Here is a 25171-nt window from a genome sequence, read left to right as displayed (position 1 = left end):
AGCCAAGAGCCCTGAGTCACTCTCTGAGTCTCATTTACTAACACAGCATAAATATATATGATGTCACCGACTACTCAGTCCCAGCCGTCTGTTTTATCTAAAAAGGGTAGGGCCTGAATACCCCAGTGCGTTCAGATTATGAAAACATTCATTGTGTCGCAGAAATTTGCCATGTGGCTACTAAGACCCTGTTTGCTTTGGAGACAGATCACAGACAAAACAGCCCATACAGAGAAAGCGGATGCTCGTGCACATGGTACTTGGAGGGGCTTACTATACTGGGAAAGCCCCCTGCTTTGGAGAGCAGGTCTCCCTGCTGAGCTGAACATATAGCACCTTCTAGTGTGCGTAATTACACATTGCATGCAGCTGCCTGGGTCGGTCTTGTGCAGTTTTGGGCTGTAGGTAGCTGGCACTTATGATTCTGCTGTGGAGCTTAAGGTGAACAAAGCTGTGAAATATGAAATGATAAATAGCAGTATTTAATAGGCAATAAAAAAGTGTCAGATTCCAATAAAATAGTTCAGTGTTATTGCTGATGTTATATATAGTATAGTATTATATATAGTATAGTATTTATTTATAGTAACAAGTTCATTTTGTATGCTCCAGTTGTGAAGTCCAGCACAGAGAGAGCATTTCTTCTTTAGTGGAGGGAGACATTTGAAATCGTATTTGTCAGAGTTCACCCTGTCAGAACATATTAACTCTCCGTGTTCTTTTGTATGGCCTTAGGGCTTGTTGCAAAATTTGTACCCCTTACTGTCCTGCTTTGGTGCACTATATTACATTATCTGTGTGATTTTGAATATTGAATGGTAACCTAGATTGATCCTAGACCTAAAATTACTTTTTAATGAAGAAAAGCTATTGAATGTGTGATTTGGCACAGTTCGGGTCTAATCTGTCCCTGGCGCACTGCCCATTCACATTTAATTGAGCTTTTCCTGTAAGCTGAAGCAAGATTTCATTGCATTTATCACTGTCTGCTCATTTTGAAATAAAGTCCTGGTCTGCTGCAGGTCTGTGGGTCAGAAGTGGTGCTGGATACATTAAAAAAGAGGGCACTCAGATGACATGGAGTTTTGTGGCTCCAAATTTAGGATACTGGCTTGCAGCATTTCCCTCAACCTCAGGTGAGACCAGGAGCAGTTACAGCAGTTGAGGTTTTTACATTTTCCTTGATCAGTGACCATTAAATTACACCGAATGTTGTATTAATATCTATATTCATCTTTGTATAAGATTACTTTCTTAATTTTAATCTGCCTGGTTTAATGTTGGTTTAATTGGTTTACTTTTTTAATGCTGAAGAGATGGGTAGATAAAACAAAAATACTTATTTTTGTGTTAAAGGAGCAGGCCTGAACACCTCTGGTCTAAGGGACATCACTACCTATCACACTATTTTCCTGCTAGCGATTCTGGGTGCCATGGCCCTGCTAGTGCTTATTCTGCTGTGTTTGCTACTGTACTACTGCAGGTATCGTTGCTCTGTGTGTACGTTTGTTGTGTGCCTGAAAAAGTGATTAATAGCTTATCCTTGTAGGCTTGGCCTTAGCAAGTGTAAAACCCATGTCATAGCAAGACTTTTGTATAGGCATACACAAAAGTCTTGCCATGAGCTTAAGATCACTTCCATGAGCAAAATGAGCAATACAATAAACTATATTTGATTTTGAAACTGTAGTAGGTAGCTATGTTAACAAAAATAATAAATGTTTTCTTTATATGTATATTTGGTATAAATATCTAACAGATATTATTATAATATTTCAGGAGGCGGTGTCTAAAACCTAGGCAGAATCGCCGTAAAATGTACCTCTCATCCACTCTGGAAAGCTCAAAAAGAGACCAGGGGACATCCACTTCCCACCTAAATCTCATCAGCGGTGGACACATGGAGACAGCGTCCTCGGCCGCCAACCCTGACGGCATCAAATCTGACCTTTCCTCCAACCGTGATCTCCACAGCTCTCGAGAGGACTTCTTCAGACATGGCCCCACCCAGAGACAGCGCAACTCCAGGATAAACGCTGACACAAAGCGAGTAGAGAGCTTCCCATTGAAGACCACTCGCTCTTCAAACACAGGAACTCGAGACCCGCTCCTGCAGGATGACTATAGCAAAGGTTACAGCTCTGCGGAGGACTCTGATGATCGCAGATACCTTCACCACAATGCTAAAGACAACCAGGGCTATTCATCAGACCCACCGTCTCCACCTCCACTTTTGCCACCATTTACTAGCCACTATCAGGATCACAGTCGGGACAGCATGCCCCCAGAGTATTATGCATCGCCAGGGGATCACCCCAATCGGCCCAGTTCTGTTAACACCCAACCTGGCCAGCTGATATTTTGTCACTCCATGGAGCAAATGAAGGAGAGCATGTACCACAGCATGGTTCCCACGCTGGTTATCCCTGCACATTATATGCATCTGTCCTCTGACCTATCAGCTGTGGAGCAGGCAATGGAAAGGCAGCAACAGCTGCAGCATGATATGGAGGGCATCCAGGTTAGCATGACGCTGCCACGGCAACAGAGTCAACACCAAAAGCAACAACAACAGCAGCAGCAGCAGCAGCAGGCCAGACAAGAAAAGGAAGAGGAAGAGTCTAGCCGGCAAGCAGAGGGACCTTCAGAGGAAAACTGGGGATCAGAACAATCCACTGCCCCAGTCCGTATTCCTGTCCTTTTCAATGACTCCACCATTGCGCAAATGAATGGAGAGCTGCAAGCGATGACGGAGAAGAAGCTGCTGGAGCTTGGAGTAAAGCCACACCCTCGTGCCTGGTTCGTTTCCCTTGACGGCCGTTCAAACTCTCTTGTTAGACACTCCTACATTGAGCTAAGCAATGAAGCCTTGCGTGCACCCGTGGGCCCCAGCAGTCTAGCCCAGGACCACCGTTCTGAAGCACTCCCTGTGAGTTCAGGGAGATCTACTCACCGGAAATTAAAAGAGGAGGGCAAAGCGAAGGAGGGAGGTGAAAGAAAAGCTCATGGAAAGATTTATTCCAAGCTTCCCGTTATCGAAACGCCAGACTCGAGCAGCGAGAGCCATTCAGCCATGTACTCACCTGAGGAGAACTCCACAGTGCCACTGCTCGACGAGACCTCTGAATCCAGAGGAGGGACGTTCCCTCGTAAAGGCCGCAGTCGGGACAACAGCACCCGCAGTAGTGCCAGCGAGGTCCACAGAGACTCGGTCACCACTCCTGATGATGACAATGAAGCCGACGACAAAGATGACGACGGAGAGAATAAGAAGAGCCCCTGGCAAAAGCGTGAAGAGAGGCCCCTCATGGTGTTCAACGTCAAGTAACTCGCATGCTGTCCAGGACTGGTTATGGCAACATCTTGGCTATACCTTAGATGCTTACTAGTGATGAAGATGCAGCATTGGAAAAGAGTCAGATGAAAAGCACAATTAGAGACATGGCACTTACCTGAGTGATAGGCATCTGTTCCAACCATCAAGACTAGGTACCAAGAATTAGCACTGAATGCCGCTTGTAAAGAAGCATCTAAAGTCCTCACACCCTTTTAGATGTCCTTCAGATGGTTTAAACATCTGATGTAGTTCTGGCAGCAGTTCATAAGGCCATAACTTTGAATCTGCACTCTTCTCAAGCTGTTATCTCGCTTTCCTTAAGTGATGCCCATTTTTTGTAAGAATGACCATGAGCCATTTTAAACTTTAGACTTTGGGAAGCAATCCATAAGCCTTAAAGAGCTTTTCCTTTTCAAAAGAAAAATAAATGAATGAATAAAAAAAAAATGAATATTAATGTGATATAGGTGAAAAAGGGGGCTTGAAAGATTTTATCAGTCTGGAATGACTTTTATTGTAGTGGTTTACTCAAATGTTTCATTTGTTTATATTACTATGTAGAGCTGAACCATTAAGATGTGTGGAAATCGTACATTTCACAAACAGAGGTGAAATGTTTGCTGAATAAATTTGTGTGTTTACTCCAATGTGACTTATCAAATCCTAGTGGTTGACACATAATGACACTGTATTTTGTACTGTTGGTAAAAGTTCCCCTTTTGTACTTATCTAAAACCAGTGTTGCCGTTTTTTTTAAGGAGACTGATTGGCTTAGGAAAGCTGCTCTTAGATATGAATAAAAGGTTCTGCTTATATACTGTACAGAACTCATTTTGTACTCTGAATAAGCCTTTCCTGTTGGGTCAGTGCAGCAATAGGAATTGTGTTTTGAGGGACTTACCTTGGACACCTGTGAAAATGTTTTCGCACTAATCTTTGCTGCACTGCATTGGAACTTTTGCCGTAAATCAGAACCACTGCAACCCTGCTCTGTTAACTGTGGAAGTACAATTTTGAACCTTTTTCTTTTATGGACTTTTTGTGTGTGACTGAAGATACAGATTGTGCTTGAAATGGATGTGCATGGATGGATTTACACAAAAATATTGTACCAAGTATTTTTTTAAAAACAAGTATTGCTTGATTAAGCACTCTTAACTAAACTCTGTGAACCACTTATTTGTAAATAACACCTTAGTAAATTTACACACGCACTTCAGTCTTATGCATTTTCTTTCTGTCTGACTACTAATCACCACCGTCCTCTGGTTACCAGCCAAATTGTTCATATCAAAATGTACCTGTTATTTTCAATCAGTAGTTAACATTTTATTGTAATACTGGCTTTAAGCCTTGCCCTCTTAACATGTGAAGCATTGGCAAATTTCTATTGAATACATTATTTCTAAAACTCAGAGAACCTACCATGTATCAACCGTAGTCTCACTATTCCTCTTCATATGAACTGCTGAATTTTCACAAGTGTCCTCAACTTCCTGGAAAGTGTGTATATATATATAGTTTTTCTTTAGTGATGTTCCTATGTCATTGCAGAAGTTATGCTAAAAATTTAATTATATATTATGTTATATTATATTATAATGGTTTAATATAAATTAAAACATTTTCTTATTATTTAGATTTGTCCATCACCTCATGTAAAGCTGAAAATGTTTTATATAACAGTCTTTGGGCAAGTATATTTGGAATAGTTTGTGGTGCATCCCTATCCTTATTTTTGGTTTTACTTACCATAAACTAAATAAATATTTTTATTTAATATTGTGTCTACACGTGACTAAGCATTTGTCCTCTGGGTGTGGGCTATGGGCAGTCACTAGGTGGCACAAGGTTACAAGGATTTGTCATTTTAAAATTCAATGTAATGGCCTTCAATGGGTTCCCATAATTTTAGGAACACTGCTTTTTACACTGTTGACGTTTAGTAATCAACGCTTAGTTCAAATTCATTTCTGCCACATGAACACAGTAACTATCAGGGTCTGGCGGGCACGTGGTCGGCGGCGCGCCTAAGTATCCAAGGGAGCGCGCATCAAGCTTGACAGCATAATGCGCGCTCCCGTGTTCCCCCGGATGCGTGTTTACTCAGTCTCCTCTCTCCACCCTTGAAATGAGAGAGGTACGGAGTGGAAGGGACATCGTTTTACAAGAAAACCTCCACGAACGGACATCCGAGATCAAGACCGGGCGACAGACGAGGGCGAAGAGTCAAGGTGTAGCGCGTGGATAAATTGATTCTACACCAAGGTCAATTATCTTTCTATTTAAAAAACTTCAGACACGGAGAAATCACGAACCTCTAAGGATGGAGCAGGCATACGGGGCTGGCAAGGCTGGCGGCACCTTCGATCCAATTACGTTCTTTCAGCAGCCGCAGATTATTCTTCGAATAGTGTCCTGGGTGAGAGGCATTCTACTAATTGCATAATTTAAGCGCGAGCCCGAATGTCATGTGATTACGCGTTAACGGCAAGTAAAGCTTTGCCGCCTAAATGCACAATCTTTCCCGCTAATCTGTGCGTGCGCAATATATTGTTTCGAGGTTTTATTTATTTTCTAGTTAAAGAGACATGTACATGAAAATATTGAGAAAAAAATCCTATCGTTAAGTATTGCCGCGTGTGCATCACATTAGTGAGACTAGAGCTGATATAGATTGATTTTCTTGAACAATTATAATATTTTTAGAATTTTCTGGGATAACTTACAGTACTTCATTCGTCAGTCGTGATATTCAGCATACAAAAAATGGCTGTAATTACTGTATAATTACTGTTGTCCAGGGCAACACTGTCTAACTAGCTATAACAGACCACTCATCTTATGTTAGGCTATCTAAATTGCTATACATATTCTGATAGTAATTCCAATTTAATGTAGCCTATTTATATAAATAAAGAAACAACAACTCACACCGTTAATGGATCTTATATAAAGAATAAAGCATGCAGAGGTCTGGAAAGCAACAGCCAGGCTGTGACAGTAGCTTAAGAAGCTCAATGTTCATAAAGGAACCTGATAATGTCTCCTGCCCTGTTACCTTTACGGGGGAGGTTTCTGTCTGTTAACTAGCTAAACAATGTTTAACACTTTGTTTCTTTGGTCATTTCCTCAATCTCGATTCAGTCAAGTGGCTCCTGGTTTGTTTAAACATTTGGCCCTTGCATGAATGAGCATGCGTGCACTATTTGCTGATAAAAACGTTTTGTGGAGAGACACATGGTGAGGGGGTGGTGGGAGATTAGAGGAGGGTGGCTGATGTGGGGGGAGGGGAGGGGTGGGCAGGTGTCTGAATCGGTGATTAAGCCACAACTATGCAATAGGTGATCATTCAAGAATTGAAATGATTTACATATCAGAATGGACACACAAGAATCTTGTAATGTCATAAATGAGCACTGACTCAGGGTTTATTGCTCGTTTATAAAAATTATATGCATTGCCAACAGAAATGAGCAAAATGCTAAAAGTCGTGGAAATGTTTATAAAACAATTTGCTGGTTATGAAAGCTTAGAATGATTACATTTTTATACTATTATAGTATTTATCATTATGGTATATACTAGGGATGGGACGATACACTTACCTCCCGATTCGATACTATCACGATACTTGGGTGCCGATACGATATGTATTGCGATTTTTTTTTTAAAGATTTTGATTCTACACATATTGCGATTCGATATTTCTGTATTGTGATTTTAATTTTTTTGTTTTTAACTCTAGACCATGGGAAAAAAGTTGAATGATACACTTAATATACAGACTGTCACAATTAAAAAAACAAAACAAAACACACACATCTTAGCAGTAATTTTTCCTGTTTTATTTCAGTTTTCAGTAAACAAACAAACAAACAGCCACAAAAAATCCAATAGAAAAATACTTTTTGAAATAAAGTGCTCATCAAACTAGTTCCATTAATAAAATAAAATGAAGAGTCTGTGAAAGCTTTCTTTAACATCAAACTTAACTCGAAAGCCATTCTTTTAAATACTGGACTGCATTAAATAAAATATATAATATAATTAACCCCTTAGCATTCCTAAGGTCTCTTTGTGAATGGGATTTGTAACAAAACAACAGCAAATTTATTTCACAAAAATTAAGTTAAGACTGTTAAGAATATGATTAATACTGAATAAACAGCCTATAAGGTAAGGGCTATTAAATAGCAGTCCCAAACTAGTTTTTGTTAATACAGTTAAGTTGGTTTGAGCCACCACAGTCATTTAAACACATACAAACTGGCACAAAGTGAAAATAACATGGTATTTTTGGGTTATGGAAACAACAGTTACCATGTTGAATATACAGTACTAGTATGAACTGTTAATGAAATGTGGAAACTGCTCCTGAATATCATACCTTCATGCAAATCCTTCCCAGCTAACACACGCAGTACCAGTTATGTGATTTATCAGTAGGCCTACTGTACTTTTATTTCACGCGTTGCATGCTCGTAGTTTCTGCGCTTTATTATTGATATTGAAGTGATATACTACAGCGCGCGGCGCCGCGTTCGCGCGTGCTATAGAAGAGTGCGCGCTACGAACACGGTATAACATCTGACAGGACAGGATAGTTCGTTTTTCTGAGGTGAGAGACTTTTTATTTCGTAACAAGTTACAGTTACAATAATGACACTGACTGTCAACATCTCATCTGACCGCAGATACTGAATCGGGACAGCGCGTTTTTCTCAGGCACTCTTTACTTAAACTGCATCTGACAGAAGTGTCAACAGCTTTCATTCACGTCTTTTAAAATAAAAGTCTCGCATCAGAAAAAAAAACATTAAGAATTAAGTTCCGCGACCCACCAGCTGAGAAACACTAAAATACTCACCGATATTGGTTTGGATTGGTTTTGGCTATATTGGATAGCATATATTGGGAAAGTTTAGGCTTTTTTATAAACTTATGAGATATATTATTGATCATTGTGACCATGTAGAGTATTTTATATATCCTGGATATTGTTAGTATTAAAGCTGAGCTACTTTAGTCGAATTTTTTCATTTGTCTTTTTTTTTCTTTTTCTTTTTGAGTGTCCTGAGTTCCACCACTTTGAGGCAGGATTTCTTCTTTGTCCATTCATTGGAAGATAGAGAGAGTGTTCGGGAAAACTGCACGCAGTTATTGTACTGTTGGAAATCTTTTGGAATCCCATGATTTAAATCGAAACGATTCTTTAGGTGACGATTCCATAAAAAATTGATTCTTGTTTTTTTGTCATGTAAGCATCATTGTTAACGCTTCTCCCGTTGCAAGCCTGCCCAGTGTGTTCTCTATAACAAAATACCTTGTTATTAACAAAAACCTTTAAATCATAACGTTTAAACTGATGCTGCCAAATGATTAATCGCGTCCAAAATAAAAGTTTTTGTTTGTATAATATGTGTGTATGTACTGTGTATATTTATTATACAGTGGGGCAAAAAAGTATTTAGTCAGCCACCAATTGTGCAAGTTCTCCCACTTAAAAAGATGAGAGAGGCCTGTAATTTTCATCATAGGTATACCTCAACTATGAGAGACAAAATGAGAGAGAAAAAAATCCAGAAAATCGCATTGTAGGATTTTTAAAGAATGAATTGGTAAATTCCTCGGTAAAATAAATATTTGGTCACCTACAAACAAGCAAGATTTCTGGCTCTCACAGACCTGTAACTTCTTCTTTAAGAGGCTCCTCTGTCCTCCACTCGTTACCTGTATTAATGGCATCTGTTTGAACTCGTTATCAGTATAAAAGACACCTGTCCACAACCTCAAACAGTCCAACTCCAAACTCCACCATGGCCAAGACCAAAGAGCTGTCAAAGGACACCAGAAACAAAATTGTAGACCTGCACCAGGCTGGGAAGACTGAATCTGCAATAGGTAAGCAGCTTGGTGTGAAGAAATCAACTGTGGGAGCAATTATTAGAAAATGGAAGACATACAAGACCACTGATAATCTCCTCGATCTGGGGCTCCACGAAGATCTCACCCGTGGGGTCAAAATGATCACAAGAACTGTGAGCAAAAATCCCAGAACCACACGGGGACCTAGTGAATGACCTGCAGAGAGCTGGGACCAAAGTAACAAAGGCTACCATCAGTAACACACTGCGCCGCCAGGGACTCAAATCCTGCAGTGCCAGACGTGTCCCCTGCTTAAGCCAGTACATGTCCGGCCCGTCTGAAGTTTGCTAGAGAGCATTTGGATGATCCAGAAGAGGATTGGGAGAATGTCATATGGTCAGATGAAACCAAAATAGAACTTTTGGTAAAAACTCAAAGAATGCTGAGTTGCATCCAAAGAACACCATACCTACTGTGAAGCATGGGGTGGAAACATCATGCTTTGGGGCTGTTTTTCTGCAAAGGGACCAGGACGACTGATCCGTGTAAACGAAAGAATGAATGGGGCCATGTATCGTGAGATTTTGAGTGAAAACCTCCTTCCATCAGCAAGGGCATTGAAGATGAAACGTGGCTGGGTCTTTCAGCATGACAATGATCCCAAACACACCGCCTGGCAACGAAGGAGTGGCTTCGTGAAGAAGCATTTCAAGGTCCTGGAGTGGCCTAGCCAGTCTCCAGATCTCAACCCCATCGAAAATCTTTGGAGGAGTTGAAAGTCCGTGTTGCCCAGCGACAACCCCAAAACATTACTGCTCTAGAGGAGATCTGCATGGAGGAATGGGCCAAAATACCAGCAACAGTGTGTGAAAACCTTGTGAAGACTTACAGAAAACGTTTGACCTCTGTCATTGCCAACAAAGGGTATATAACAAAGTATTGAGATGAAATTTTGTTACTGACCAAATACTTATTTTCCACCATAATTTGCAAATAAATTCTTTAAAAATCCTACAATGTGATTTTCTGGATTTTTTTTTTTCTCATTTTGTCTCTCATAGTTGAGGTATACCTCTCTCATTTTTTTAAGTGGGAGAACTTGCACAATTGGTGGCTGACTAAATACTTTTTTGCCCCACTGTATATTACAAATGCATACAGTATTTTGAAAATATTCACATGTATTTACATATATATTTATATTCATATAATTTATAAATACATACATTTAAAATAATAATAAGAAATACATTTAATATATAAACATAACATATTTTTCTTAAATATATACATGCATGTGTATTTATATATACCTGGTACATAAACATATATTATGTGAACAAAAACATTTATTTTGGATGCGATAAATCACGATTAATCATTTGACAGCACTAGTTTAAATATAAAATCCTTTTTCTGTTTCTTTTTAATTTGTGAATCAGTTCGAATCAGCAGATGATAGAATCGTGATTAATAAGTGAACCAATTTTTGTTGAGTTCCTTTATATGCACAGAAATGCCACCCTTCACCTTAACCAACTGTTGATTCGCATGTGTGCAGTGTGCTGTGTGGAATCTTCAGGATGGACTGGAGGTGTGTTCGTCTGATTCATACTCTGATTGGCTGAGTGAGTGCTGCTTCTGCGTTGGCATGACAACAATCCGAGACCTCAGGCTGGATACTTACAGGCTCACTATGAGGAAAATGAAAATGGATGAACAGTAAAAGGCAGTAATGGGATTACCTATAGGATATTTCTGGATTTGAAAGTTTCATGTATATCCTCTCTTTGGCTCTTTCTATGAACTGCAACGTTAGTGTGAAGCAATCTCCTTAGTCGTGTTTCAATTCTGGTATATACCATGATGGAGTGTGTCTGATTCAGGCTCGGAGTCTTTCCTCATTTCTTGTTGTAAATAGACTCTCTCTTTAAAATTGATGATCTTTTGGTTCGTTGACTTACGTAAGCAGTCTCTTTCCCACAGGAACCCCCACTGACACATATTTCACAGACAGAGTTTGATAACATGAGCGTTAAAAAAAAACCTCTAGGCAAGAATCAGCAGTTCATTCATTTATTTTCCCAAGCTGCCACACTGTATTTCATCCAGTATCTAACTGCAGTCTGTTTCTCTGAAACACAGAATTGCCACATCATTTTCCAGCTCGTCTGTTTTTTTTTTTTTTTTTAAGAATATGAATTATGGTGAAAACCCTGGCTGTTCTGTCCTTTACAATGAGCATGTGATGCTTTAAACATAGCAGGGTCATTTTACTGTAGTCCGTTCTGGGACTAATGGCACAGATGAATACTGCTGCAGGGCAACATACTCTCCATCTCTCTCCATATGTCCACCTTTTTTCCTGCACAGTCATTACGGCAAGAGGGAAAATATAGTTTGCAGAGCCTCTTTATCCCTCTAACAATATTATTATAGTTTGTGATTCATTTATTTCCCGGCAGGATTTTCTCTTGTCTGGTTGTGATATTCTGGCAATGGATCACTGTAAACTCCTGCATTGTGTCTCATATCTAATCCGCATTTATAGCTTGCACTCTTATTGAGAAGCCTAATAGGTAAAATAGATATAAATGTTCTAATGTAAAAAAGAATACATTTTATAAAAGTACATTTAGAGTGATAATACAGACAATCGCTGAGTCTTGAATCAGTTCATTAAAATGGACATATCATATGTCCATTTTAATGAATATACAGTATGTATAAAAGCTTGACAAATAAGCTTTCCATTGATTTATGGTGTTTTAGGATAGGACAATATTTGGCTGAGATACAACTATTTGACAATCTGGAATCTGAGGGTGCAAAAAAATCTAAATACTGAGAAAATTACCATTAAAGCTGTCCAAATGAAGTTCAAATGCATATTGCTAATCAAAAATTTAAGTTTTGATATATTTACAGTAGGAAATTTACAAAATATCTTCATGGAACATGATCTTACTTGAGATCCTAATGATTTTTGGCATAAAAGAAAAATCTATAATTTTGACCCATTGTTGGCTATTGCTACTAGGGATGGGCGATATGGCCTAAAAATGTATCACGATAATTTCAGGTATATTATTGCGATAACGATACCAATGACGATTATATATATATATATATATATATATATATATATATATATATATATATATACTAACTGGGGGAAAATCCGGTCCCATTCCACTCCCGGAAGAATTACTCCCATTCCACTCCCGGTTTTTTTTTTTTTTATTAATTTATTTTTGGCCGAAATCTGTCAGTTACAGTAAAAATATAGTACAGATCACAGCGTGCCCACCTTAGTTGAATAAAAACCCAAAATGTAGTTTTTTGTTATTATATTGAACTGAAAGCCAGTTTATGCAAAGTGTAGGCTACGTTGCACACATTAAATTTTATGTAAATCATCCATGCTAACACACACGTTTTCTATTTGAATTTTGTTTTTTCATTTGAAAGTAGACATTTCACTCTCTATAGATATATTTTTCAAAGACGGAAGTTTCTCGCTCAGAGACCTAAAGAGCACCCTGTTTGCTTTAAAACGCAACGTTTCGTTGTTATTCTGAGTGTATACAAATAAACGTAGAGTCTTTACAGATTCGAAAGATGTATTAGGCTACTTTTATCTGTATGACCAAAAATTACGGATATTTTAAGAGCAAGTGAGCGCACCGGCGCCTGACACTTCAGTAGCGCACATTTCTCTAGGTTAACATCATATTGAGCGCCATGTAAAGTTTCTACATACATCTTTCAGATGAAAAGCCATATTTGAGGTCGATGAACGATAGTGTGTATTACCACATAGACCAGCCGTTAACGATCTGTCCATCACGGACTGTGTCATTCACTTAACCAGCCACACCAAAGCAAACAGGAGGAGAGCGAGACAGGGCAACTAGTTCCGAATTAAAATATACAGTTTATAGTTTATTTAAATAAAAGGTATATTTGTGTATAAAGTTGGGTATCATTACTATTCCCAGTCCCACCCACTCACGATGACATTTTTTCCTGTACCGTCCCAATCACGTGATTCGTAGCGATTTTGTTTCCCATCCTGCGGGGTTCCCGTGACCCGTGGGATTCCCGAAAAAATGTCAGCCTCTACTCCGCATCTGATTTTCTATAACCAAACCAGTTCCAAATTGTGGAGGTAGCTCCTTGCTTAACAACAAGCTCCTCCTCAGCCTCACGTCCGCCTTCCGCCATGCTTGTTTTCACTCCGCACGTGAACAGTGAATCGGTCGCGCACAAAACTACATCACCAACTAGACTTATCGTTATTATCGCGAGGAGACAAATTTTTATTGTGAGGAGAATTTTCAACGGTATATCGCAAACGATAAGATATCGCCCATCCCTAATTGCTACAAATATACCCGTGCTACTTCTGACTGGTTTTGTGGTCCAGGGTCACATATGAGAATGTATATGTTGTCGTTTATATCAGAGGCGCTAATAAAATATCTTTGACATGAAGTATGCTATTTACCAATGTAGCAGAGCAGTTACAGTGCAGTTTAATTTAATTTACTGTTTATAGCAAAGCAGACCTATTGCTCTAAATATGACTGATATTTGTGAATATCTTAATCTTGTTTCTCCCGTCATGGACGCATGATTTCTGAATGCTGTGAAGCAGTGGTCAGGTTGACTGTGTGGGGGAGCACTTCAGATGTATAGATGGTCTTCATCTGTAGTCTTATGACTCAGTCTCTCTCCCTCTCTCGTGATCTCTCTTTCCTCGCATAGTGAACACAAGGTCAGGGAGATTAAAAGCGAGGGATTGGAGGGGGAGGGGAGAGAGAGAGGGGCAAAGCTCGGCAGGCATGTAACAGACTGAGAAAAATGATGAGGGGCACTATGTCTTTTTAGTGGTCGGGAAGACATCCTTTTAACAATAACTTACACCATCCAAACCATTAGTGATGTAGAATGGTTGCTCTTTTCCATGCAATTACAATAAATGGATGCAAAATGAATACAAGTGCACCATAAAAGAATCATAAAAATGGTCCATATGACCATTAAGGTACCAAAATTGAAGTCTGTATTCACTCAAGAATCAGATCAGCCTGAATTCATCAATGATTCATTCAAAATATTAATTTGCTCATAACAGAATTCCCAGTTTTCTAAATTGTTTTACGGTAATTGATGTTAGAGCATCAACTGATGAGCTGTAGATTCATTTTACTCTAGGTCATAGGCGAAGCGTGTGTAAGGCTGGGCAAGGCTTAGCCTTCCCCTGGCCACTGGTCTGAAATTAACGGGTGCTTGGGGTAAATTGGACAAATATGCCCCTGTACAATTAAACTAAATCTATTAAGGATGTCACGATTAAAGTCAAAATGAAATGAAAAGTGTCAATTGCGGCATTAAATTTAGATCTGTTATTGTTGCATCAAATTATGCGTTTTTATAGCGTTCCGCATTATATCCAATCACACACGATTCTGTTGATCTTATCAATGCAATAACCAATCAGAGGCGTTCAGATTAGTCATAGAGTTGTGTTGAGCGCACGCTGACTGAATTCTAAACTCTCACGAATTATCTCATCATAAAAAACAAAGTGGAAATGTACATGCGATGTAAGAAAGAGATTCATTTGACATTGTAGGCAGCTTTATTGATTATAACGGGGGAGTTGTTGAGCGTGCTTAAACTCACGCTAGAATGAAGTCAGTCATCATGTTCTATGATCATTTTTATATATAATTTATGTGCTGTTTGAATAACCCTGGAAATGAAAGAGTTATAATTTGTAACTTACAATGTATTTATTAAATTATGATCACGTTATAGCCTATACAAATTCAGTTGTAGCCTATTAAAAATATTTTGTGACATGACACTCACATCTGGTACTTATATGGAAGCATTTTTCCGCCATTGAATTAAAAAAAAAGTCAATTGGACAGAATTAGCTACGAAATATTAACTCACAATTTCGAGAGAGTATTATATTTTCGAGAGAGTGTTTTATTTTTATTCAGTGGGTACCATATGTGCTTGCCTAAAAGACGGGGTTACGATGTGCGTGTTAATAGGACTACACTAACATTAGGCAAATTTTAGCCTTACCTTGGAGTTGGTTCACCCTCTGCCTAAGCTCTAGGTTTACTTTAACCCGTCATTGTCCTGCCCACTATCTAACATTACACAAGCAGCCACTGTGCTTTGTGTAAAGAGCCCTGTTGAATAGCTAGACAGCTCTATTCTACTGTATTTCTCTTCCTTTTAAGGTGTTGATTGATTTATTGGTGGGTGAGCCATAGTTGCTGGCTCTAAAATGGTACAAGCACAAACCAGCCCCAGCTGATGTGTCTGATTGAAGAACCGTAAATTACAATGAAGACCAATGAAAGCCAATAAAATATGACACACTGACCTTGTGGGATGTGCTAAACTCTACAAAATGTGACATATATGTAATATTTAGGATAGGGTAGCACTTTATTAATCTACTGTGGGAAATTGTTTATTAATTGACTATGGGAAGTAAATGCAGTTTGTTTGGAAATGTAAACTGATATTTCCTACTGACACAGTACAGCAAAAGATAACTGACTTAAAACCATTTTTAGCTAGTGAAAATACTAGTGTTCTGATCATTTTGGCCACCATTGTATATGTTAAATACAGAAAATGTGCAAGAATGGGTTTGCCAGTTTATGCTTTAATTTAAAGAGACTAGAGAAAACCTCATTGTCACAATATAAACAAGGAGACAACTAGGACAAGGAACTGTTTTGTAATTTTTTTTTTTTTTACCAAGAAATTAAAGTTTTACGAATTTCCACTTTTAAAAAAAAGCGTTAAACATTCATATCGCTAGTTTCACAGGCACATGTGCCTAAAAAACTCCAATCAGGTTGAAACAGAGCATGTAAAGCTCTGCTCCTGATGATCACAAGATCCAGATCCCGTGTGCTGCCTGTTACAATGCTTGCTTTCATGCACTCACTGGCCATGGGCCCTTGTGATCCAGACAGCTAATTAAAGGCAGGCAAAACACCTGACCACATACTTGAAATCACAGACTCGAGAGAAATATGTATTACGAAAAACTTGCTTGCCTTTAGTAACACGTTTTTTTATGGACAATCAGTAAGCAATGATACTGTTTTATCATCTCTAACCTCACAATCATGTTTGCATTTACAGTCTTATTTGCATTCACTTAAATGTTTAGGCGGACAAAACAAAATCAGATGTTGATTAATTGTTGTTCTTTCATGAATTCGACTATATTGGCCACGCTATATGTTTTTGATTCACTAAAAAAGAACCAGGCTCATAAGAATTGTTTGTTCATGAATCGGTCTACACTGGTCGTGCTGTATACGTTTTTGATTCACTGTAAAGACGCTGTTCATAAGAGTCATTTATTTGTGAGTCAGACTATACTAGTTGTATATTTTTGATTCACTAAAAAGAAGTAGTTCAATAGAGTCAGTTGTTCATGAATTGGACTACATTGGTCTACATTTTGATGAACTAAAAATGACACCGGCTCATAGTGTCATTAGTTCGTGAATCGGACTCCATCATTTGCATAATGTTCTTTTTGAGTTCATCCTGCAAAAACAACTCAATAGACATTTCTTGCCATTAGTTTGAGGTACATAGTTCTTTAATTGCATGACAGTCAATACAGACCAACATTCACAATTCAGTTTTTGAATTCTAAATTCCACTTCTAAAATGCAATGCAGGAAACACTGCTAAGTGCTGAGGTTTTGGAAGTAAATCCCATGGAATGGATTTAACTGTTAAGATGTGATAAACAGAGCTTAAAGTCCTATAGGGCTTGCTTTTACCTTAATTTATCCGTAAGTCAGCCGTGATGATATCTTGTTTATATGTGCTTGATAAGATTAAGATAAAGGTTTGAATGAGCCATTGAACCTGTATCGTAGAGATTCTGTGTTTATTTGATTTGATGTTGCCAAACCCCTTAACATTAGTTTTAAAATAAAGCTGATTCCCCGGATTAAATCATGGGCTTGTAGCTGACAATTAGGGAACAACTATGGGACAGTTTGTTGGTAGCCAAGAGCATTTTAACTTAATTGCATGAGTGGAGTAATGAAGTGTCTCTCTCTCACTCTCACACATTCAGATATATTGTACAGATGTACAGGCCAGCTGTTAAAACCCGGGCCTTTGCCAAAAATTGCCTCCATCCTCTCGAAGACTGTCTATTCCTCTGGAGCCAAAAAGAGTACATGGGCTCATCTGAATCCAAAAAGGCACTTATTATTATGGAAGTGTCAAATCTACCCTAGCTTCCCTGCAGAAAACAAACCCAGTAACAAGCAGCAAGAAAGTGAGATTAAAAACAGACGTACAATTGTTTAATGCTTTCTGTGGTGATAGATTACATCTGCACACAATATTTTTAGCAAGAACTTGCGTTTGGGTGCAAAGAAACAATTTCATTTGGTGGCAGAAAATGCTTGTTTGTTTACTAGGAAAGCTGAAATCAGCACTACAGTGGACATAAATAACATTTTATCAACTTTAATTGGCTCTAGTCTGTAGGGCTTTTGACACAATGCTTAAGTGAATGTTTCTTTTTAACCCTGGACTAAAGATGCGGTCAAATTTTTGCAGACAAAATCCAGGCATTGCAATGCTAAAGCTAAACAGTGTTATAATAATAATCGGCCCAAAAGTTGCTGTTTTTTTGTTTTTTTTTAACAAAATTATTATTAAATTACTGATACTTCAGTGTATCAACCTAGAAAACAAGGCAAAAAATAAAGTGATCTTTGTAGATATCTAGTTGACTGGCTTTTAAGTACACTGGCTGTCTTTCAAAGATTTGATGCTACTAAACTGAACCTTTTCCAAATCCGGTGATTAGTTCTTCCTCGAAAGCACTTGTATTAACCTGGTACCTTACATTTCACCTCTTCTCCACCTCGTACTAATCTAGCTTACACTTAAAACTTGGTATTGTATACTATGGATACTGTTGGCTCTTATGATGAATTACTTGATATGTTTATCATTTCTAAGTCGCTTTGGATAAAAGTGTCATGTAAATACATGTGCTAAATAAGAAATGTACAGGAAGAAACCCCAAAACCTGAATGCCTAAGACTAAATGAAATGAAGTGTGATAAGTCCATATCACCTTCACACAAATTCTTATATTTTCATTTCACCTTCTTCCTTCATGTTCTTCTTCTTTTTATTCCCCTCCTCAGATCTTTTCCATTGTGATATTTGGATGCATTGCTAACGAAGGCTATGTGAACCGTCCGGATGAGGTGGAGGAGTTTTGCATCTTTAACCGCAACCAGAATGCCTGTAACTATGCCGTGGGTATGGGATCCCTGGCCTTCCTCTGCTGTGCCGCTTTCATGGCACTGGACGTCTATTTTCCTCAGATAAGCAGCGTTAAAGACCGCAAGAAGGCTGTGTTAGCTGATATTGGTGTTTCAGGTAAACTGCTGATATTACATGTCAATATTTTATATTACTAATACAATGCATTTAGTACAAGCCTCCAGCCATATCAAAAGTGTCCCTAAGAAGGTAATGTTTCCCATGTACAATTGTTTTTAGGTGTTCTTGGCTCAAGAGCACCCCTAGAGTCTAGATCTGAACTTCCACTACTGCAGCATTAACTTAAGCTGCACTGCCCTCTATTTGTAAAATGTAACTTCAGCTAGACTTATTGCAGTGCTGTGCTGAATTTGTGGTGCAATAGCACCATCTAGACCTGTAAATATAAATTGATTGTTTTGATCACAGCACCATTAAAATATGCTATCATTCTATTTTCGGTTTATTTGTTTTCAATCAAAGGCATTCATTGTGCTTTTTTATCGATATGAAATTCTGCACCTTCCCATTTTTCTCCCAGCCTTCTGGTCTTTCGTGTGGTTTGTGGGGTTCTGTTTCCTCGCCAATCAGTGGCAGGTGGCTAAACCAGACGATAACCCCCTCAAAGAGGGTGGAGACGCAGCCAGAGCAGCCATCACCTTCGCCTTCTTCTCCATATTTACTTGGGTCTGTACTGACTTAATTACATCTTATTCTTCTGTAATTTTTCATTCAAAGTAAATGTTTCCTACAAAATCTAATTGATCTGAATCATATTTTATTTGTGAGATTCAATGTCTACATTTTCTTCTCAGTCAGAATTGTATTATATACAGTGTTGGGGGTAACGCATTACAAGTAACGCAAGTTACGTAATCAGATTACTTTTTTCAAGTAACTAGTAAATTAATGCATTACTTTTTTAATTTAGAAGAAAATATCTGAGTTACTTTTTCAAAAAAGTAACGCCAGTTACTTTGTTTTCCCATTTATTGACTGACAAGCCTCTTGTTCCCATATTGGGAGAAATCAGAAGTACAGAGGCATTGTGTGTGAACATGATGTTACTGTAGTTCTAGACTAAATGTGAATGTGCATTAATTCATCTCACTGGCAAAAAAACAGATTCCATATTCATCAAAATGAATTAAAACAGTGAAATGCAAACTCAGAACATGACGCAAACCTGCAATAATTAAATATGTTAAATAACACAAATGCATCTAATCCCATTTTATTAACCAATGTCTTTGATGATCCAGTTCAACCATACTAATAAGCAAAAATGACTTTAGATAAACTAACAATTGTGCTGCATTGTTTTTTTATTGCTGAAGAGTGTTGAACCTTCTTCTCCTGCGTTCTACTGTACAGATGTTAATTTACTTTTCCTTCAGCCTGAGGTTTATTCATTACACTTTTTGGTGTGAAAGGGCTTTTACATTTGCTATAAATAGAACTTTTTATATTAAAAACAAACAATCAAGATTCTGCTCATATTTAAAAAGTAACGTAACACATTACTTTCCATAAAAAGTAACTAAGTAACGTAATTAGTTACTTTTTTTAGGGAGTAACACGATATTGTAATGCATTACTTTTAAAAGTAACTTTCCCCAACACTGATTATATATGATGGCTGGGCCCCTTCCTCTTCCCAAGGCCTTTTGTTAGACCAGATTGCATTGGTAATAAACCAGTAATATTGTGTAACTTATATATACTTAGTATTTATTAATATTTTGAATTGGCTTTTTTTATATTTTCAGTTTCTTCTCAATGAATGACCTGTGAACATCAACCACTGTGCTTCTGATCCACATGGCTTCATTCACTAATCTTCTTTCTGTACTTTGCTCTTTAGCTTCTTTTCCAGAGAATTCTTCTTTGCTTCGCTGTTTGCAGATTTCTTTCTAACCACTAATTCCTTAAAGCACTTCTCTTACAGAAACCACCCAGCTGCATGGCTAAGATTAACCCAGTGTTGTTGAAATGTTTTTCTCATCATTCTTTCTGTTGATCATTGGCTCTGGCCGATCTGTTTTTCTTTAGGGTGTTCTTACATTCCTGGCCCTGGAGCGCCTAAAGAAAGTCTCATTTGAAGAGGAATACAACAAACTGTTCACCCCTCATACACCACCTCCATTTGTCTAACATTTACTGCACACATACTTATTTACTATGCCATAGACATCAACTACAGAAGCACCACTCAAAAAATCCAACAGTCATGGATACCAATGAATGTGATGTTTTTGATATGATATGTGGTTTGTGTTTTGTTACAGTGCCATATCAAGCCCTGAACTTCCTTGTTACGAACTGGGAAGAGTTTTAAATAAGATGTGACATATCTGCCTGGAATTATGAAATTATGACAACAGGATCTACAGTGAGATGATCTAATTTTCACCTTTAGGTCTATTCCAGCATTTATCATACAAGTAAAGACTTGGGTTAAAGGTACAGTACTTTTCAAAAGTTTGGAGTCAGTAAGAAATTAATACTTTTATTCAGCAAGGATGCATTGAATTAATGGAATTCATTTATAATGTAAAAAAATGTTTATTACAAAAAATGCTGTTAATTTGAACTTTCTACAAAGAATCCTGAATAAAATTTATTTTAGTTTCCACAAAATTATTAAGTACACTGCAAAAAAATGGCTTATCTTACTTAGTATGTTTGTCTTGTAAAAATTCTTAAATCAAGATACTTTTACTAGATAAGCAAAATGACTTAAAATACTTAGTCTTGCTTACAGGGAAAAAAAACTAAATTAAGTGCATTTTGCTTAAAACAAGTAAAATTATCTGCAGAGTAAAATATTATGAAAACAAGAGTATTTTACTTACCCCACTGGCAGATAATTTTGCTTGTTTTAAGCAAAATGCACTTAATTTAGGATTTAAAGAAAAAATTCATTAAGTCATTTTGCTTATCTAGTAAAAGTATCTTGATTTAAGAATTTTTTGATATTTTAACTAGAAACAAGACAAAAATACTAGGAAAGATAAGCCATTTTTTGCAGTGTAGCACAACATTAATCATAAAAAGAAATGTTTCTTGAACACCAAATCAACATATTAGAATGGATTCTGAAGGATCACTTGACACTGAAGACTGCAGTAACGATGCTGAAAATTCAGCTTTGCATCACAAGAATAAATTACATTAAAAATATAAGTTAGAAAAGAGTTATCTTAAATTGTAATAATATTTCACAATATTACTGTTGGTGCAGCCTGCAGCCTTGGTGAGCATAAGAGACTTCCTTCAAAAACATGAACAATTCTTACCAACCCCAAACTTTTGAATTGTAGTTTGCGTGCTAGAAAATCAATGCTTTCTTGGTGACTGTTTTTTTGTTTATTGTTTTTTTAATTGCAGTTACACTTTTAATTGACTAGGGGGCACCAGTTGCACATTAAATATTCAGCTGAGCTCTTTACAGAATTGTTTTGTAACATTATGCGAGATTGTCTACAGGATTTGTGGCCTGATACTTTGACAACATTACATGCTCATTCACCTCTGTTGTTGTCATGGCATTTCATGATCTTATTTTAATACAGTTTGTTTACAGTTGAGCTGCTGTTGTTGCTTAAAATCTTCAATGTATATTTATCCTGCGTGATTGGTCTTATAATGTATACCGGCACATGTTGTTTGATTAAATTGTCTTAAGCTTGTCTCAAGTTCTGGTTTGTGTTTTGTTTTGGATTTAAGTTTTCTAAGTATATGTTTAAAGAGTTTGGTTTAAAAGGATATAGCTAAATGTATTCACAACTCAGTTAAGCTTAAAGCTGATTAACTATCTAAATCAAACTAATGCTTTTCTCTTTTTTTCTCTCCCTCTCTGGTCCATCCTGTCATTCTTGTTAATTCCTTTCATTTAATTCTTACCTGTTTCCCTAACTAATACCATTTCATTCACCATTCACCATCAAAACTGAAAATTCCTCCTCTCCTGTTGCCATAATCCTATAATTCTTATTGAAATTCCCCCTGATCCCACCCTCTAAACCTCTCCTCCGGGCATCTTCATTTTCCTAAAGGCTGGTCAAGCTTTTTTCGCATTCCAGAGGTACAAGTTAGGTGCAAGCTCGTCTCTCTTCTCTCAGGACTATACTGATCCCAGCCAGGATCCCGCAGGAGTGCCAGCTGCAGGCACGGAGTACACTGGATACAACGCCGACATGGAGGCTAATTATGAGGGCTCTGGCGGATATCAGAACCAAGACTACTAAGGTCGAGTATGAGGATGTACACAACAGCCTTAACGAGCTAGGCTGACTGGGTTATATGGGGAAAACTAAATATACAGGAACTTATTTTGGGGTAGAATATGGGGACCAAAGCAGGCTAACAGGAATTCAGGGGTTTGTTTGGTGCTGAAAGAACCCCTTGTGGAATTAACTTTTGGTGATAATACATGATTAATGAGCGTTTCATTAAGTCTATAAAATGATATTTTGCAGTTTAGAGATTGTGGCACAGGATCTCTTGAAAGTTTTTTTTTTTTTTATTGGTGCCACCAGGAAATCTTGCCTTCGGTTTTGGGCTTATGGGTTTGGGGTTGATCTGACTGATTGGAAAGAAAATAAATCTTTCTTTTTCTGAAAAGAAATCTAAACTAAACTAATGGAACTCTAAAACAGTCATAGAAACTAACTAGCTTAATATTGGCCATACAGTACATGTGAGGAAACCTGACCAAACTAAACATTTCTAAAGACCGCAGTGTCTTTTTGTTGGTAAAGTGTAGGTGCTTCAGTGGAATATATCGTTAACCCTTAACCTGTCACTATACAGATACTGCATTGATAGCTCTCTGCTGCCATTTTATCAATGTTTATCAAAGATCATTTTTAACAGTATCATGTTTGGAATTAAATCAGTCTCTGCATTGTACAACGAGAGAAACTGAATGGTCCTATAATGTAACACAGAGAGTAAAAATATTGAGTAGGCCTATAATTAAGGTGAATTTTTGAGAGCTGCTGAACTGCAAGTTTTTGTTTTTGTTTTTTTTTTTGTTTGTTTTTTTAAGTTGTGCGGCTATGATTGCATTATTTAAGCTATGTTTCTTTACAGAAAGGCGACATTTCATATGCACAGTGGTCCCAAACAGTATTTGGACTCTTAAGCGACACTTAAATAGCATAGCCTATGTCTGTCATTGCACAAAATATCAAACCAGTGTCATTTATTTTAAAGTAAGACATCACAAGCACACTTTTCAAGCAAAGCAAGTAATTTGTTGGTTTATAAATTCTAAAACTATGGACCAATTGTAAGGCGTCGCCAAATAAACTAAATTTCGTGGGCAAAAAGCTCCATTGTCTATTGGTGATAGTTTCGCAATATTCAAAGCACAGCCCACACAGAAACCATGTTCAAACCAGTACATTTTCTGTTAGTGAACGGACAAATGCATTTTTAAGTGTGACTTAAGAGTCCACATGTGATTTAGAGCAGCTGTGCATGTCATTTTCATCATGGTAAACGTTTACATTTTTATTTAGACTAGACATAATGACCTTTGACGTTGTTATTAATATCTTTTAATCACGAATGTAAACAAAGTGGTGCAACACTAAAATTCACTAGACTTTGAAACATGTTTTTGAGAGGGAAAATGGCCAGGCTAACACTCAGCTGCATACTAATGCTTTAAAATGTGAACAAAAACGAGGCAGAGCCCCTGAGCATGAAAAATTAGCACATTGTCTAAATATGACAAATTAGCGCTAATGACTACAGAAGACAAACCCAGCCAATACCTCACAATTATGCTAGGAAGAACAGACTAATAGACTTCATTTCAATGCCAATGTGTCAAATCTTTAGGGCAAATGGTCATGTCATTATAATGGTCTGTCACTTGTGGAAATATTATTCATAATTATGTATGCTAATGAGTTCCTTTGTAGCACCCCTAGTATTGTTCTCTGGCAGTCTTTTTTATCATTTACATTTTTTTTTTTTTTTGATCATAGTTACTGTAAAATCTCTTGCACTAGAGCAGCAGCATTGTGCATTACAGATCAATTATTTTTTATTTTAAATTAAGTTTAAAATTAAAATAAAAAATTGTTCATAATTATGTACCTGAATATATAAAACCAGCATATTTTTATTTAATGACAAAGATGTAATATAATCAAGTACACAAAATATCTTTATAAATTTATTACCAAAATAACTGTCAAAAATAATAATATTAATTGTGTATTTTGCATTTAAAGGTGTTTTAGAATAACATTTATCCTTTTTCTGTTTAGGAAGTGACATTGTTTTCTGAATCAGGAAATTTTTTCTCTCATTTTATTTCTTGTTGAAACTCCAAAAAAAAAAAGGAAAGCTACAATACAATCAATATATTATATAGGTGATGTATCAGATGTGTTCTTATATAATGTATATGTGCAGTTATGGAGCTGGGATAAAAATAAAAAATAATGTAAATTCTTTTGATGTGGTGACTGTACATTAACTGAATCGCTAGGTTAAAATGGCTCAGTGTATTGTGTCCTGTCTTGTATGTTGCTTGTCTGGTAAGACGTCTGATATAGCTGAAAATAAAAGAAATTGACTGATGGA

General features: G+C 37.3%; 2 protein-coding genes and 1 long non-coding RNA gene across 8 annotated transcripts in view; 2 read left to right on the top strand and 1 right to left on the bottom strand.

Moving 5' to 3' along the window:
* The window catches only part of fam171a2a (family with sequence similarity 171 member A2a), a 35069-nt gene extending 30513 nt beyond the window's left edge, over positions 1–4556 (top strand). For 2 of the 3 annotated variants that reach the window (XM_058768535.1, XM_058768537.1), the window contains exons 6-8: positions 1023–1136; positions 1357–1483; positions 1780–4556. In XM_058768535.1, the coding sequence (XP_058624518.1) occupies positions 1023–1136; positions 1357–1483; positions 1780–3328 (1790 nt within the window). In that variant the 3' untranslated portion in view covers positions 3329–4556. The remainder of the gene's footprint in view (positions 1–1022; positions 1137–1356; positions 1484–1779) is intronic. The other variant, XM_058768536.1, reaches the window with a different exon arrangement.
* Positions 1–5773, bottom strand: part of LOC131535975 (uncharacterized) — an 18663-nt gene extending 12890 nt beyond the window's left edge. Inside the window, exon 1 of the long non-coding RNA XR_009269797.1 lies at positions 5656–5773. This is a non-coding gene — a long non-coding RNA (uncharacterized LOC131535975). The remainder of the gene's footprint in view (positions 1–5655) is intronic.
* Positions 5423–25171, top strand: syngr1a (synaptogyrin 1a). Of its 4 annotated transcripts, none has more exons than XR_009269795.1 (5): positions 5423–5759; positions 18445–18682; positions 19107–19252; positions 20618–21028; positions 22624–22757. XR_009269795.1 is itself a non-coding variant. In XM_058768539.1 (4 exons), exons 1-4 carry the CDS (start codon positions 5664–5666, stop codon positions 22813–22815), a joined length of 672 nt encoding a protein of 223 aa, XP_058624522.1. In that variant the 5' UTR covers positions 5423–5663; the 3' UTR covers positions 22816–25171. The 4 variants fall into 4 exon arrangements, 2 of the variants coding, with proteins under 2 accessions (XP_058624522.1, XP_058624523.1); XR_009269796.1 differs by having other exon boundaries at positions 20618–20957; positions 22624–22752; XM_058768539.1 differs by lacking the exon at positions 20618–21028 and having other exon boundaries at positions 22624–25171.

This window comes from Onychostoma macrolepis, chromosome 03 (assembly GCF_012432095.1).
Source record: "Onychostoma macrolepis isolate SWU-2019 chromosome 03, ASM1243209v1, whole genome shotgun sequence".
Taxonomy (NCBI): Eukaryota; Metazoa; Chordata; class Actinopteri; order Cypriniformes; family Cyprinidae; genus Onychostoma; species Onychostoma macrolepis.
The sequence above is the reverse complement of the archived record's forward strand: the minus strand, read 5'-3'. Positions and strand labels throughout refer to the sequence as shown.